This window comes from Aegilops tauschii, chromosome 5 (genome assembly GCF_002575655.3).
Source record: "Aegilops tauschii subsp. strangulata cultivar AL8/78 chromosome 5, Aet v6.0, whole genome shotgun sequence".
Classification (NCBI taxonomy): Eukaryota; Viridiplantae; Streptophyta; class Magnoliopsida; order Poales; family Poaceae; genus Aegilops; species Aegilops tauschii.
The window spans coordinates 23,476,022-23,492,799 of NC_053039.3; the positions used below are offsets into that span (position 1 = coordinate 23,476,022).

The window sequence follows — 16,778 nt, forward strand, 5'->3', positions numbered from 1 at the left end:
ACAATTTTATTCTATTACCATCATTTGTGTTGAGATTAATTTATTCATATATATATGTATTGACCCCCTTCTTCAAATTAGATGTTTCGGATGCGGGATGAACTCCTACCACCAGATCGTATGCGAGCAATTCAAGAGGAATTGGCGGCATTCTTTCTTGACCACGTGATCGATAAAGACGGAGAATACCATGTGGACCCTGAGTTCATATATAATTAGGAGATTATATTGTAAGAGATCTTATATTGTATATATGTAGCCAGTAGCGTCGGATAGATATACGAAAACTTGTTGTTCAACCAATCTCTCGGAGAAGGAGAGGTGGTCGATATCACTTCTCTCTGTATGCATATGTTCATGACAATCTTCTGTTTTCTTCATTTGCTTACTAGCTAGCGTGTCGAGTCCTCTCTATACGTATAGTACATAGCGTCGACCAAGCATAGAGATAAGAAATGACACTTCTCTCTATTAATTAGCTAGCTAACACAATATATGAAACACCTAAATTAACCCCCCAAAACCCCTAAACCACCCCCTTTCAAAAAAACAAAAACCTCAGCTCCTGCCAGCTGCTGACGTGTGGACGCTTATTGGTCCCGGTTGGTGCCACCAACCGGGACCAAAGGGCCTCCTGCCTGGGCCCGCCGCACCGGCCACGTGGAGGCCCATCTCTCCCGGTTCGTGTAAGAACCGGGACTAAAGGCCTAGGGCTTTAGTAACGACCCTTTAGTCCCGGTTCAACAATCGGGACAAATGGCCCTTACGAACCGGGACAAATGGCCCTTTTTCTACTAGTGGTACTGCCGGGTGAAACCACCTCGTCAGCCGCTGCTGGATCCTCTGTATCAGTTTCTACCTGCATAAATTCACCTCCAAATGCACTGTTTGACACATGATCATTTTTCGTATTATTCCCATGATCGAAAGGAGTAAAAGGATTAAGAAGGTTTGGGAATATCATTAGTGTTGGAAATTGACACATGATCATTATGCACATTATTCCCATGATCCAAAGGAACAAAAGGATTAAGCATGTTTGGTGGTCGAAGAAGAATATCATGTTGAGCACTGGCATTAGGTTGAAGAGTTGAAGCGAGAAAATGGATTCATAAAAAAAACATCTCTTGAGATATAAACTCAACCGGTGGTGACATTGAGACATTTGTGCCCTATATGATGGCCACCATACATTAGAGAAACACAATGTTGAGAAGGAAACAAAAGCTTCAATTCATTATAAGGACACAGATTATGCCACACCGCACACCAAAAAATGTGTGAAAAGAACAATCAAGTTTGGCATGCAGAAGATGCTCCATAGGTGTTTGAAAATTAATGGCCTTATTACTAGGAAGTCTACTTGTGAGATACATGACAGTAAGAAAAGCTTCATTCCAGAATTTTAGGTGCCTGAATGGATGAACGAGAAGTGATAAACCAAGTTCAACTATATGACGATATTTGCATTCACCTGAACCATTATGCTGATGAGCATAGGAACATGATACATGTCAGGAAATACCAATTTGATTAAAGAAAGCATCTAACTTAAGGTATTCACCTCCCCACTGATGTTTCTTGACAAGACAAGTGATACTGTGCAGACAAATTACTATTCTTCTGTAGTTACAAATGTTGTAGTTACGAGTAACTACTCCATGTTTACATCTCACTGTTTACAAATGAGAAATTACAAATGATACTCCATGTTTACAAATGCTGGAGTAGTTACAGACAACATACTCCATGTTTAGTTCTCACTCTTTACTTGTTTGTAAGATTACTTCTCACTATTTTGTTTTTACATGAGCAATATCACATTACTCCAGTTAGGTACCCCATGTTGTAATTCATGATATTATGTAACTGCAGCATGAGAACATGGAGTAAATTCTTCTATACTCCATGGAGTAATTTTTTCTGTACTCCATGAAGAAATTTACTCTGCATAGTTCATGATTCATGATATGATTGGTCTGTAAGATTGGTCTACAAGGAGTGAGAACATATTGATTTGTTTTTTTACATATGCAGGAGTACTTGTTTGTAAGATTATAGTCAAGTGATACTGTGCAGACAAATGTTTCGCAAGGACAGGATCGGCTCGTTTCATGGAGTACTCATGTAAAAAAGCATCGTGATCCATCGTGCATAAAAGCATTATGATTCATGCATTACATACTGCAACACTAATTCAGGCATCGTGATTCATGGGTTAAATACTGTACATACAAGCATCATGATCCATCAATTCATGAGTAAATTTGTTGTGTATTCATTTATAAATTCTGCTGTTGCGCAAGGTGTGAGGCGAGGAGAACCTGCCTGGAGACCACGTGATGCTGTGCTGATGTGCTTGTTAAAGTATGACTTTGTATAGCTAACACCGCGTATTCCCATTTGCATGGGGATGTACATATACGCGTAGAGGTTCCTTTCTTGGTCTCCAAGACTTGTAATCTTGTTATAAATATATGAGCCGATCGCTCCTTGAGAGGCGTCTTCCCTCAAACCAATTCTCGTTTATATGGTATCAGCCCTCCTTTCCTAAAACCCTAGCTTCCGCCGCTCCAACCCCATCCGCCGCCGCCCCAAACCCTAGGCGCCGCCGCGGTTCCGCCTCCCCTCCCAGATCGCCGCCATGTCCACCTCCGCATCCTCGTCGTCCATGCTCGGGGCGCAGACTTCCGGAGCCCTCACCAATTCCACCGCCGCCGCCGCATCGCCCGCCCTCACGTCGCCAGCCTCTCAGGCCGTCCACGTGGCTAGCGTCAAGACGCACGTTCCCGTCGTCCTCGACCTGCAGCAGTCCAACTACGCCAAGTGGCGCATGCTCATCACCGTCCTCCTCGGCAAGTACGAGCTCATGGACCACATCTCCTCCGTCACGCCGCCGGACGCTCGCACCACCGAGTGGCAGCGCCAGGACTACGTCGTCCGCTCGTGGCTCTACGGCTCCATCAGCGACGACATCCTGGACACCATCATGGCCCAAGATCAGACCGCGTATGACGCCTACGCGCTGATCCGGAACCTCTTCCTCGACAATCAGCTCACCCGGGCCGTCTACCTCGAGGCACAGTTCCGGGCCCTCGTCCAGGGCGACCTCACCATCACCGCCTACTGCCATCGCCTGAAGGCCCTCTCCGACGCGCTGGCGGACGTGGGGCAGCCCGTGACTAACCAGACCTTGGTCCTCACCTGCCTTCGGGGTCTGAACCCGCGCTTCTCCGACATCACGACCCTCGTCACGATGCAAGTTCCGGCTCCCACCTTCCTGCAGACGCGCTCCATCCTCCTTTTGCGCGAGAACCAGCTCGCCAACGCTACTCCTGGTGGCTCCCTCTTGTCTCAAGTCGCTCTCTATGGCAATACCGCCGGGTCCTCCACCGGCGGCAACCCGGGCGGCCGCGGCAACTCGGGCGGCCACGGCGGCCGCTGGTCGAAGAAGAAGAAGAAGAAGAAGAAGAACGCCGGCGGGGGTGCAGCCAACTCCAACACCACTCACCCCCCCGCGGCACCTGGCCCGTGGATTTGCTTCAATCCGTACACCGGCCAGACCCAGCAGATGCAGCCCGCCTGGCGCCCTCACGCCGCGCCGGTTCCTCCTGCCGGGGGCGCTGGTCTCCTCGGGCCGGCTCCGCGGTCTGCCTCTCCAGCGCCGCCGCCCCGTCAGTCTACCTGGGTGCCCCCAGGTCAGGTCGCCTACACGACCCAACTGGCACCGCTGCATGGCCAGGCCTGGGGCACTAACCCGCCCCCACCCGCGGTGCCCTACACTCCCGGCCCGGCATGGGACTTCTCCGCCCTCGTCGCCGCCCTAAACGCCACTGCCGGCCCTCCAACCGCCGGCCCTTCCACACCGGGCGCATGGGTCATGGACTCCGGCGCAACCTCGCACATGGTCTCCGACCCTGGTATACTCTCCACTCCCTCCCATCCTCCTCCTTCCCTTCGTGTCACCGTTGGCAATGGCGATCCACTTCCCATCACCGCCACCGGCCACGTTACTCTCCGCACACCTAGCCACACTTTCCATCTTAACAATGTTCTAGTTGTCCCAGATATCATCAAAAACCTTCTTTCTACTCGTCAGTTTACCATTGATAATTCAGTTTCTGTTGAATATGACCCGTGTGGTTTTTCTATTAAGGATCTTCACACTCGGCGCGAGATTATTCGCTGCAGTAGCCCCGGTCCACTCTACGAGTTCTTCGCCAACACCAACCCCACCACCTCGCCGTTTGGACTCGTCGCCACCACCACCGCATCGGAGCTCTGGCATCGTCGCTTAGGACATCCGGGTCGTGACTCTATGTCACATTTATCTTCAGAATTTGCTATTCCATGTAATAAAAGCACTCAAGTGTGTCATGCATGCCAACTTGGCAAGCACATGCGTCTACCGTTCTCTAGATCATCCACAGTTTGTGTCGTTCCGTTCCAATTGCTTCATTGTGATTTGTGGACATCACCTGTTGCTAGTAACTCTGGCTTCAAATATTACTTGGTTATTGTTGATGATTTTTCGCATTTTATGTGGACCTTCCCACTCCGTCGGAAATCCGACACATGTGATATCCTCGTTAACTTTGTAGCATACGCACGCACACAATTCAATCTCCCGGTCGTGTCCTTCCAAACCGACAATGGCACTGAGTTTGTTAACTCCACCTTTGTTGCGTTCCTTGCCAGCCATGGCATTCACCTACGTATGTCTTGCCCGTACACTTCTCCTCAAAACGGCAAGGCTGAGCGTGCTCTTCGCACACTTAACGATATCACTCGCACCCTCCTCTTCCAAGCTTACATGCCTCCTCCCTACTGGGCCGAGGCTCTCGCTGTCGCCACCTTCTTACTAAATCGCCGCCCCAGCCAAGCTTTGCACTTCCTTATCCCATATACCCTTCTCTACCAACAAAAACCCTCCTTCTCCGACCTTCGTGTCTTCGGGTGTTTGTGCTACCCAAATCAATCCGCCACGGCACCTCACAAACTCGCTCCGCGCTCCACCGCGTGTGTGTTCCTCGGCTACCCCACCTCACATCGCGGCTATCGATGCCTCGACTTATCCACCCGCCGTGTCATCATCTCTCGCCACGTCATCTTTGACGAACACACTTTTCCCTTCGCCACGAATCGCACTGATTCTTCTCCGGATGACCTCGACTTCCTCCTCGACCTGGCCGCCACGCACCCGGCTCCCGCGGTCATAACACCCTTGGCAGGTCAGCCCAGCATCGCGCCGGCCTCATCGGCCCAGCCCTCTATGCATGGCACTGCCTCCGCGTCGCCGATGCCCATCCACGACGCACCCGCCTCACCTGCGCCGACTCCACCCGCGTCTCCCAGCCGGTCCCCTTCTCCTTCACCACCACCGCCGCCACCCCCTCCACCTCCTCGTCGCTCTCGTAGCAGCACCGCTCCCGCCACCAACACCCACCCCATGCTCACACGCGCCAAGCGTGGCATCGTCCAGCCGATTGACAAACTTAATCTCTCGGCCGAACACTCCCACATCTCTCCCATTCCCGAAACCTATCGCTCCGCTCTTCAGGACCCTCTTTGGCGTGCCGCCATGTCCGAGGAGTACGGCGCCATCATTCAGAACCGCACTTGGTCTCTGGTTCCTCGCCCGGTTGGCCCTAATGTTGTTTCCGGCAAGTGGATCTTCAAGCACAAGTTTGGCGCTGATGGCGGTCTTGCTCGGTACAAGGCTAGGTGGGTCGTACGTGGATTCTCTCAGCAGCCTGGTATTGACTACGACGAGACTTTTAGTCCTGTTGTCAAACCGGCTACGATCCGCGTTGTACTCAGCATTGCCGTCTCCCACGCCTGGCCGGTTCATCAGCTGGATGTCAAGAACGCCTTCCTTCATGGTGATCTTGATGAGGTGGTTCATTGTGAGCAACCACCTGGCTTCATCGACCCTACGCGCCCCCAGCACGTCTGCCTGCTTCACAAGTCCCTCTATGGACTTAAGCAGGCGCCCGCGCATGGTACCAGCGGTTCGCTCATCATGCTCATCGCCTTGGGTTCGTGGCGTCTCAGAGTGACGTGTCTCTCTTCGTGCTTCGGCGCGGTACAGAGATGGCCTACCTGCTCCTCTACGTTGACGACATCATCCTCACCGCCTCCAGCGCCGGGCTTCTCCAACACATCACCGACCAGCTCCACCGTGAGTTCTCCATGACCGATCTCGGGGACTTGTCCTACTTCCTCGGGATCTCGGTTTCCCGCTCTACTTCGGGGATGCTTCTCTCGCAGCGCCAGTACGCCATCGACCTTCTTCAGCGCGCCGGTATGATGGACTGCAACCCGTGTGTGACGCCCATCGACACACGTTGCAAGCTCTCTGCCGATGAGGGACCACTCGTCTCCGATGCTACTGAGTACCGGAGCTTTGCCGGGGCACTTCAGTACCTGACGCTTACCCGTCCCGACATTGCTCATGCCGTCCAGCAGGCGTGCCTCTACATGCACGCCCCTCGGGAGCCCCATCTCAACCTCGTCAAGCGGATCCTCCGCTACGTTCGTGGCACCCTCGACCTCGGTCTTCAGCTCCACTCCACGCCGGCCACCTCGCTCACTGCCTACTCCGATGCGGATTGGGCCGGCTGCCCCGACACACGCCGCTCAACATCTAGGTACTGTGTCTATCTCGGCGACAACCTGGTGTCTTGGTCCTCCAAACGCCAGGCCACAGTGTCTCGCTCCAGTGCCGAGGCGGAGTGCCGAGCGGTGGCGCATGCCGTGGCCGAGTGCTGTTGGCTTCGCCAGCTTCTTCTTGAGCTTCATCGTCCCCTTCCGTCAGCGACCGTTGTCTTCTGTGATAACGTCAGTGCTGTTTACATGGCTTGTAACCCGGTCCAGCATCGCCGCACGAAGCACATCAAGATCGACATCCACTTCGTTCATGAGAAGGTGTCTCTCGGTCAGATTCGGGTTCTTCATATGCCGTCTTCACAGCAGTTTGCCGATATCATGACGAAGGGTTTGCCGTCACACCTCTTCGAGGACTTTCGGTACAGTTTATGCGTTCGACCGACCCACAAACTGCGGGGGGATGTTAAAGTATGACTTTGTATAGCTAACACTGCGTATTCCCGTTTGCATACGGATGTACATATACGCGTATAGGTTCCTTTCTTGGTCTCGAAGACTTGTAATCTTGTTATAAATATATGAGCCGATCGCCCCTTGAGAGGCGTCTTCCCTCAAACTAATTCTCGTTTATAGTGCTGCTCCTCCTCCTCCTCCTGATATATTGCCGCTCCTCTTCCTCCTCCTGATGTCATGCCACTTCTGACTTGTTGGCTGGGCGCGGCGACGAGCGCAACCAGGAGGTTTTGGGCACGAGCAGGAGCGCGGGAAGGAGGTGCTGGGCGCGAGCTGGGAGCCGCCTGGAAGTGCTGGGCGTGGCGAGGAGCTTCTGGGCGCGGCAGGAGAGAGGTGCTGCTGGGCGCTGCTGGACGAGGGTGAGGGGAGGCGAGGTGCTTGCACAGAGATATCATGTACGAAGGCGTGGAGAGGCGAGGGGAGGCGCGCGGCGAGATCACCTCAAAGTTCAATATTCAAACACCTCCCCAATCGCCTGGAAGAAGATGTGGGTAGAAATGTCCTTTTTCAGTTTTGTCGGGTGTGTCTGAAAATCTTTACCGCTCTTATAAAACTTTACGAAGGGTATAGTTTCTAAGGTAAGCAAGATTTGTTATTTCTGATAAATGTTGAGATGTTTGGAAACAAAAAATTCATTTTTATTATGTTACCACACAAGTATATTCACAACCATCGTTTATATAGACCAACACATATATGGTATTTCGTTTGGAAGAATGACTGATAAAAAATTCCAGTCAAAACATTTGTTAGAGCTAGAGTAATAAAAGAGCTTTAGCTTTTAGATTGGAAAACCACTTAAAACAGAAGTAGTATTTGCTCGCCTTTTAAATCTAGAGCCAGATAATAAATGCTTTCTTCAATCTCATCAAACACAATGTAGTGACACGAAAGCCTCTTGCCTCATGTTGCATATGTGTTTCACCATATTCCCAGGGATATTTTTTTGCATCAGAAGTGTAATATATGAGATATTTACGATCTATCAACAATTCGACATGGATGATCAGGATGTTGTTGCAATTTTCTTGATGTCTAGCCCACCCAGGAGTAACACAGCAGCAACCGAACGAATTATATGGAGAAAGACTTGGGCAAACCCCAGAGGGGTTGCAAGGGAGGAAATTGGTAGAACATACATGAGGAAGGTCCAATCTGCAGCTATTATGGGGTTATAAAGTTGGGTGAGCCAGACAGGCCTCACAAAGCTATGAGCCATAGCACAAAACACGTCACAACATATGCGTTGCCACTGGCAGATCTATGTCAAACCGTAAGTAGTACCGTTACCGCTAACAGTTTGCAAGCCACCCGTTAGTAATCATCGTCAAAGCTGACTCAGATTTGAATGGGAAGGTCGTCATAGGGGGTTTGAAATTGCGACGTATCGGTGATGACATTGTGTCACCAACGGACACAAATAGTGTGGCATGTCAGTCCTCACCAGTGATGTTCATTAGTATAACGTATAACCACGTCAATGGTGCCTTTGAGCCTACTAGATGTCCACTCTATCAACCACCAACAACATTCTCTTCTCCCAGCATATGAAACCTAGCAACCTATTAGCCTCCACTCACGATACCTTCGTGTGACGCACAATCCCACCTGCACTCACGACGTCTCTCTATGTTCCTCTCTATACAAGTCCATAGCCCTGATGCATCAAAGGTCGACAACGTCCACGAGGGAGCTCTCCGCCGATACGCAACAATGACACCACACCTGCACTTTTGTACCAGAAATGGTTCTAGCGTTTGACTTTGGGAGAGCACAAGATTGAAATTGTTGGTCCATACCACAATTGTTTCCTTGATATTTAACACAACTCGTGGACCTGCAGGCAAGCCAGTTGTATACTTGTTATCACTGCCATTCCCGAGTTGACAGTTTAGACACATGTTATTCCCATATTTTTGGCCCGTCCGCGGTGAAGGTGTCTGGACAACAGAACAGATGAAACTGTCATATTTTGACCATTAGATGTATATAATTTATAACTACTATGTGATTTAACCATATCGAACGAGACTGTATAATTAAGTTATCCGTTTGACGTGTAATGTGCCAAGTCGTATGAGACATATGATTCATGGATATTTTTAACAGAGAATAATTTGTATGTGTGTTGTGTGTGTCTGTCTGTCTTTTGTGAGAAGGCCTAAGGGCATCTTCAACACCGACCCTCAAACCGCCTGCAACCGTCTTGACCGTGCGGTCCGGACATGTTTTGCGATCCAACGTGGCCCTATATCTGTCCGTTTGGCAGTCCGGTAGACATTTTTTGGCTAGGGGGGGGGGGGGGGGGGGGGGGGGGGGGGGAGCTTCGGACCGCTCTCACGCAAGCGTCCGACAACCCTGGCCCACCGAAAAAACCCTCCCGCCTCTCTCGTGCTTTCCATCCAACCCACGTGCACGTACGGCTAGCATTGATGTCGCGCGACATGACCGGATGGGTGGGCAGCACTGACCGACGGAACCACTCAGGCGATGCCACTTCCTGTATCCAAACTACCAAACTTGCTACTTCCTGTATCCAAACTACCAAACTTGCAATTCCTATTTGATTGTCTGTGCATAAGGTTCTAACAAAATGATGTAGCCATATCCTATATAATGGTAAGATAGAGGTTATTATGGAAGTAGTTACCGAGCACGCGCTTGGTGAAATCACATTAGTTCTTTGGTGTGAGGCACCACATACTGGTTCACTTATCTGTATGGATTATCTCCGGTCCTCACGGCACCGCTCAACTCCATGATGCCACGACCTCGACGGCGTCCTGAGTTCATCCCAACGTCTTCCTTCCTGCCGCGGCGCATCGATCGTCCCCTCCTTGATAGGCTTGTTATTCGTTTTATTACCAAGAAGCTAAGTTGCAGTTTAACTTCAACGTAAGATGATTTTTTTGTCTTATGCTCCCCACTAACTTATTTATTTCAACATGCAGGCATGTCATCTCACAATAGAATTATGAATGGGATAAGACCCACCTAAACGTGCAATTATGCATGCGGACCCATCGTAACATTCAACCATGCATTGGATAATGTTCTCCACTCAATTGTTCTACTTATATTTAATAAATATTGTTACAACTATACTTTGACGATCATTACTAACGGGTGGTGACTCTGGAGTCAGCTTTGTAAGCCACCCGTTAGTAATGATCGTCAAAGCCCGAGGCGACTCTGGAGCCGCTAGTGGACACCTTGCCACGAGAAGGACAACGACCATATGCCGGTCCGTGGGAAGGGGGAGTTGACGGAGCAACCCAAGCCAAGATAGGCGAAGGGGCACACGGAAGGGCCCCGTCCACCAGCCAGCATCCCCCCTCCCCCTGAAACCACTTTCTCCCACGAAGCCACAGGTCTGGACAATCCGGAGCGCACCGGGCGCTGCAGGATGCCGAAGAAGGTAAAGGGGAACTAGATCATCCACCGCCACGCCCAAGGGAGGTCAGCAGGGGGTCTTCCCGTGCCGAGCATCGCCGTCCCGCCACAAAGGGCCCGACTGGCCGGGGACGCCCACCTCTACCGCTGCGGCGCTGCCCCCCCCCCCCCGCCCCACCCCCACTAGAGAGCCACGAGAGAGTGGCCGCCCGCGACCCGAGCGAACTCGACCCGCAGCGCCAGAGGCGGCGCCGAGGCGCTGCCTGGGAGCAGCCGCCGCAGACACCACTCGCCGGCCTGCGCCACCGCCTTGCCGCCTGTAACGCCGCCTCCACGCCACCGTCGCTAGCCCACGCCGGAGCGCCGCCGCGCCAGGCAATGAGCACCGCGTCCCGGCCCGAGAGACCCGGCCCGCGCCGATCCCCCTGTGCATGAGGGCCTCGCCGCCACCTGCGACGACCAGGCTTCGCCCGCTCACGCCCCCTGGCGGCTTCGAGGGAGGGGAGAGTGGGCGGCGGCGCTAGGGTTGGCCTCCCGGATGCTTGGTGGAGCATCGCAGGAGGAGGGGGGAGCTCGGATCCCACACCTGCGGACTATTCCGGTATTCATATACTATCTAGGCATGATGTTGGGCCAGCCAGACACAACTCATTGAAGTATCCAATAAAGGGAAAATAGCTGAAAGAATTTCAGCAGTGTGGGCGTAGGTTTAGACAAGGCCTTGCCAATACTCCCTCTGTAAACAAATATAAAACATTTTAGAGACTTGAACCAAAGGGAGTATCTATTTATAGCCGATTGATTAACAGGGGTAAAGAGGAGTAACGTTCTGATCACAATCGGGTATTTATTTATAGAGATTAGTTGTGTGTTATTGCTTCTGCCCCAACAAAACCTTTTGGATTATTAAGGAGGATTCTTTTGCACAATCCCATGTTAACTCATTCCGAATAATCTAATTTCCTTCTGTTTTTATCTACACTTGCAATATAACCAAGCCTCTATATCTGGGGAGGATTTTGCGTCCAGGTTTACCCACTTGTGTGAAAATGACTTATTGGTTATCTGGTTAGCGGCACGTGTAATAAATTGGGAAATTACCATGTACAGTTACATGGTCGCTGTAGATTGCCGCTCGAAATTTTCTTAACGTGCCCTCCATCCCCGCGTGTGCACCTACAGCGTGTTTGGTTCGGGGGAATTCAAGATGGGGAATGAGAGTTGAGAGGTGAGGAGATTAAAAGTCCACTGTTTGATTAGAGGGAATGGGAGTTTAAGTAGGAAGGGGAATGGGAGTTGAGGAAGCCAATTCCCACCTATTTCTTCCCAGGGGGTACCCTGTTAATTCGTGAGCAGAGTTTTATCCCACGCTAATTCTCATCATATACCAACAAGGGAATAGGAGTAAAAATCTACTTCTCATGACTAATTCCTTCATAAACACCCTTGTGCAAACTTCCATTCCTCTGCCTAAGTGTTTACCAAACAGGCTGCTAGAGCTTTGGGTGCCGATGGGCAGCGGCGTCTTGGTGGAGATATTTCGCTCGGTTCCTTCTTCCTCTCCGTTCTATGTGCGTGTCCCGTGCTCTCTTGATCCTCTCATCTCTTCTCGAGGGCTCCCATCGAATCCGGTGCCACCGCCCACCGCTGTAGATGACTATAAAAAGATCCTTCTCCCCGACGGTCCCTACCTCAACTCCTTCCCACCCCATCCCTCTGCTCCGCCCCCCGCCATCTTCTCTCGGTGTGGCCATATGGCATATGGGAAGCAGGCATGGAGAGCACGGCTGCGGCGGCCATCTCCATCACCGCATCATGATTCCGTCTCGGAGCAGCAGCGGAGGCGATGTCCCGGCATCCTCTTTCGCAACCGTCGAGGAGGACTGCCGCGGCTCTTTCCATGGGGGCCTCCGAGATGTTGACCGGGTTCTTGTACCGGCGGCTGCCGGAGCCTGAGAGGGACGTCCAGAGATACATGGCCTTGAATTGGACCATCACCAGCATCTGAACTTCTTCGTGGTGGCCATGGGGTAGGGCGTCATCGAGATCCAGTCACGCAAGTTGCAGTTCACGTGTAAGCACGCACGATTCCCTTTGCCTCCTTCTTCCCTCTGTAGAATTTATTATTCGATCAGGCTGCAATGTGGAAGCTCATCTTGAAATGAAATTGGTGTGTGACTGTAAGTCTGTAATGAACGAGGGCGAAGTTTGGAAGTAACGGTTTTGTAACTTAGTGTTATCTGCTGCTAGCTTTTGTTAGTTCCATGCCATGCATGATTAGGTCTATCTTGATGTGCAAACTGCAAACTAGACAGGACAGTCTGTAGTATGGGGCGTGTATGCAGTCATCTAACTTTTGATTGATTGTAGAAGTGTTGTCCTTTTATCCGTAAAACCCGCATTAAAAGACAGATAAATCTGTATAATTTTTCCAGTACATACAGAACTGAACTTATTTCATTTACAATTATAGAGCTAGCTGTACTTATTCCATGTTTTCTCGTGTAATTATCCAGTAAGTAAAATCATGTTTTATAAGAATAATAAACAGGCATTTATCATTGTGTAGGATTCGATTGGTTCTTTATTATTTTGTACACAAGCAGACACGTTCCCATGATGAAGTGTAGATATTCTTCACTTTTAGTATGTATGCACAAGCCTCACCTTACGTGAGAGAAGTTGTGTACCATATGGTGTGGATACGACTCAAGGGTTCGTTTTTCGAATCTCCCAGACTGATGTTTTAATCTGCCTTTCTTTGTTTATGGGAGTTATGTGATTCCATATAGACCTCACAATCGACTGTCAATTTTCTTCGCTTTGGAGCTTTTGACAAGGAATATTAATGTTTCAACAGGTCACTATATCTGTTGGTTATCGTTTCAAAAAAAAACTATATCTGTTGATTATGTAAGTGCATATGGACTACAAAAGGTGAACTCACATGAGGTCTTTTGCTCTTCCCTGTTCTGCAGCTATTTTTCCAGGTTTTTTTTTTTTTGCAATGTTAACATCCACGAAATGGCAGCAAGATGCATGTTAATGTTACACTTAACCACATATTTATTTCAGATTGTTAAGCATTTGGTAAATGTTGTTCACCTCCTCCCCACTAATAGCGTGTTTCCTAGAGCTATATCAGTTAATACAAACCTGCAAATAAGTTATCTGTGGAGTATTAACTACTGACGTGACAATCCCTGAACTAATGCTGCCTTCATATACTGAAACTAATGGAAGGAAGTTGTCTTCAGTTTTTTCTCATAGCACCAAAGTTTCTTAGCAATCACAGGATGAGGATTGCTGGGGTGTGCCCTTTTAGCTGAATTTTTCACTACTAATGTAAAGTGTTATACATCACATACACAAGTGCAATAATGCAAAAACGCTTCGGCTGGCAGGCTAAACATACACAAGTGCAATAATGCCTGCAAGGGCGTCAAGTAGATTGTTCATGGATTAGAGGATCTATGTCCAAGAGGTTGCCATGTCTAGAAAGGTGCTTCAGGTTTCTAGGTAAAACTTATGTCTTTCCAATTACTACGCGGATGATGTATCTCTTGCCTTTTCAGTATTCATCGACACTTATATGACCGTATGATTGAACAAGAGTTCTAGAGTATCTTTAATTTGTACCACTGTTTTTTTTGCTGATTCTCTTGCATTTTTTCCTGTTTACACAGCTCCAACATCTCATGTAAAAATAAGTATTATGTTGCAGAACCAAGAGGCATACGTTGATGCCAAATAACTAATATTGTGCAGCTTTTACCTATCATTAGCACCATGGTTCAGCCTCTTGTGAATTTATCAACCTGCATTTATGGTTCAGCGGCACCCTTTCTCATCGCTTCATGTAAAGATCCACTAGCTATAGTATGGATATTATCAAGTTACTGTGAGCTGTCCTTAGCTTTGCTTCCAACAGTTGAATGAAGGAAGGTGGAAGTAGTACTCTCACCTTCCTCTGTTTCACAAGTTGTGATGTAACTGAATGTGTGATAGTTTCCTTCTAATGCATTCTGTCTTACTGCACTAATATTTTTTTATATTATCACACATGTATCCTTTCTGTAATGCTTATTATTATTATGAACACAAATTCAAGTACATGATTGCAATGAATTTGTATTTTTTTTACTGCGTACTGGCGTTGGATCTGAACTGTAGCTTACTGAACCTGATGGAATGAAGTCGCTCTTGCAGAGCTGTAATGTTGTGGCTGTTTTGAGATTCATACGTTTAAGGAGGATAGATGTGGAGGGAAAGGATTTCGAGCTGTGAGTTGGAACACTCAACCGTAGCAAAACCATTTGTAGCTTCAGTGTAAGACTGAATTCTGATGATGTTTAGCGCTATTGAAGCCTTAAAAAGGGGAAAGGGTTATAGATCTATTGAGATTTGAGCTTTTCTTATTAAAAAAAGATGTGTTCCAAAACTATTCCGAGTTCCTAGAGAACTCTCCAAGAGCTATTCCTTTTGCTTTTGGTGTTTCACTGTGACTATCACTGTATTACCAATATATCAAATTTGATCTGATTATTGAGGTTTATCTCAATTTAACCAGAGACATTCTACTTCTGCTGTGTGATGCTATTCTAATATATATAATGTTGTAAGACAATTCGTACTGTAGGTACACTGTTACTTCTTCAGTTTGGTTTGGTTTCTGGTCCATCGTTAGTTTGAGTAAACAAAACAAAACAAATGAGATACTCCCTTTGTAAACTAATATAAGAGCATTTAGATTACTAAAGTAGTGATCTAAATGCTCTTATATTAGTTTACGGAGGGAGTACAACTGAAGAAGATAACAGTCGTCATGGACGCAAGAGAACAATAGACCAATGTTCTTTTTTCTTCCCTCATCAACCCATTGCAGACCATCTATATACCCGCCAATGAATATAACGCGTTTAATCTAAGTGTCAACATGTACTTTCTTCTAAGGTACACCACGTGTGGTAATAATAAATGTATCCTTTAATATGCATCTAAGTTGACGTCTCCTTTTGTAATTACAACCTTATCTATGTAGTTCTCTCCTTTTAAATTGAAATTCATTAGATAAAACTAAGACAACATATATACACACCACATATCAACGGGGCGAGCGGCGGGCTATCTATCCATGACTTGCCTTTTACAATTACAACGCAGGCTTTCATTTGAAGTTCAAACTCACCAGACGAGATAAATGCGGCATATATACATATGATGTACCAAAGGGGCGCGGGTATAGCTAGTAAACACTATATATGAACTCCATATTCTCACCACAATAATAGGTTTGCTGACATTTTTTTATAGGAATGATAAGGTATAGGTACCAGAAGACATATCTACTGGCATGTATTTCTCCATGCACATCATCTGTTGTCTCACCTATAAGAAAAGAAGAGCTGAGACCTGATCTGGTTCCTTCTCTCAGAGATCCCATGAGCACAAGCTCTACAACCACTAGTAGAAAAAGAGTCTAATGTGCAGCTCATTAGTCCCGGTTTGAAATTGAGCCGGCACTAATGTGACCATTAGTGCCGGTTCCAACGGCTAGGCGGGCCGCTCTCTTTAATACCGGTTCGTGCGGAACCTTTAGCACCGGTTCGTGCCACGAACCACCCCAATGAACTAATCCCAATTGTCATCGTGCTCCGAAGGCACCAAGTCAAATGCCACTGGCTCTGAAGGCTACATGTAGGAAAAACTGTATATATTGTGAGACATTCGATGGTATATGTATATATATAGGGTAACGCTATTCTAAGCGTGAGTGTAGAATAACTTATTCTACACCCCCTAGTAATACTATATACAAAATCTAGTAAAACGGTGTATAAAATGTAGTAATTAGCAAAATGTGTTTTTACTACCTAAGTTTGTAATTTACTTTATTTTTATGAAAATTATTATATTTTACATGTTGTGTTACTACATTTTGTATGTACCGTTACTGGGGTATTGAATAACCTATTCTTCACCCGGTCTATCGACCCAGCCATGGTATGAGTGAAGTTTCAAAACTCCTTTACCCTCGTAAAAAAATTGTGATCGATGTAATATTACGTTGATGGCGCTTCCCTAAAAAAAGATTACGTTGATGGTGGGAACGGTTGACTGGTCGTGGGTAAAGCCAGCCCACTCGCAGGTGCCTTCGCTAATTAGATGTTCTGCGGTTTCGACTTCGGACAACGAGCAGCACGCGGTGAGCGGTGGGGTTCGACGGCGTGGTGCTCGGCGGAGATTTTGGTCGCCCCCTATCC

The 16,778-nt window shown here is 48.2% G+C and overlaps 1 protein-coding gene across 1 annotated transcript; it reads left to right on the plus strand.

Moving 5' to 3' along the window:
- The first annotated feature begins 2,644 nt into the window (after nt 1-2,644).
- LOC120972045 (uncharacterized) lies at nt 2,645-5,418 on the plus strand. Its single transcript, XM_040397951.2, has 2 exons — nt 2,645-3,444; nt 5,232-5,418. Exons 1-2 carry the CDS (start codon nt 2,645-2,647, stop codon nt 5,416-5,418), a joined length of 987 nt encoding a protein of 328 aa, XP_040253885.2.
- Nucleotides 5,419-16,778: the final 11,360 nt, after the last annotated feature.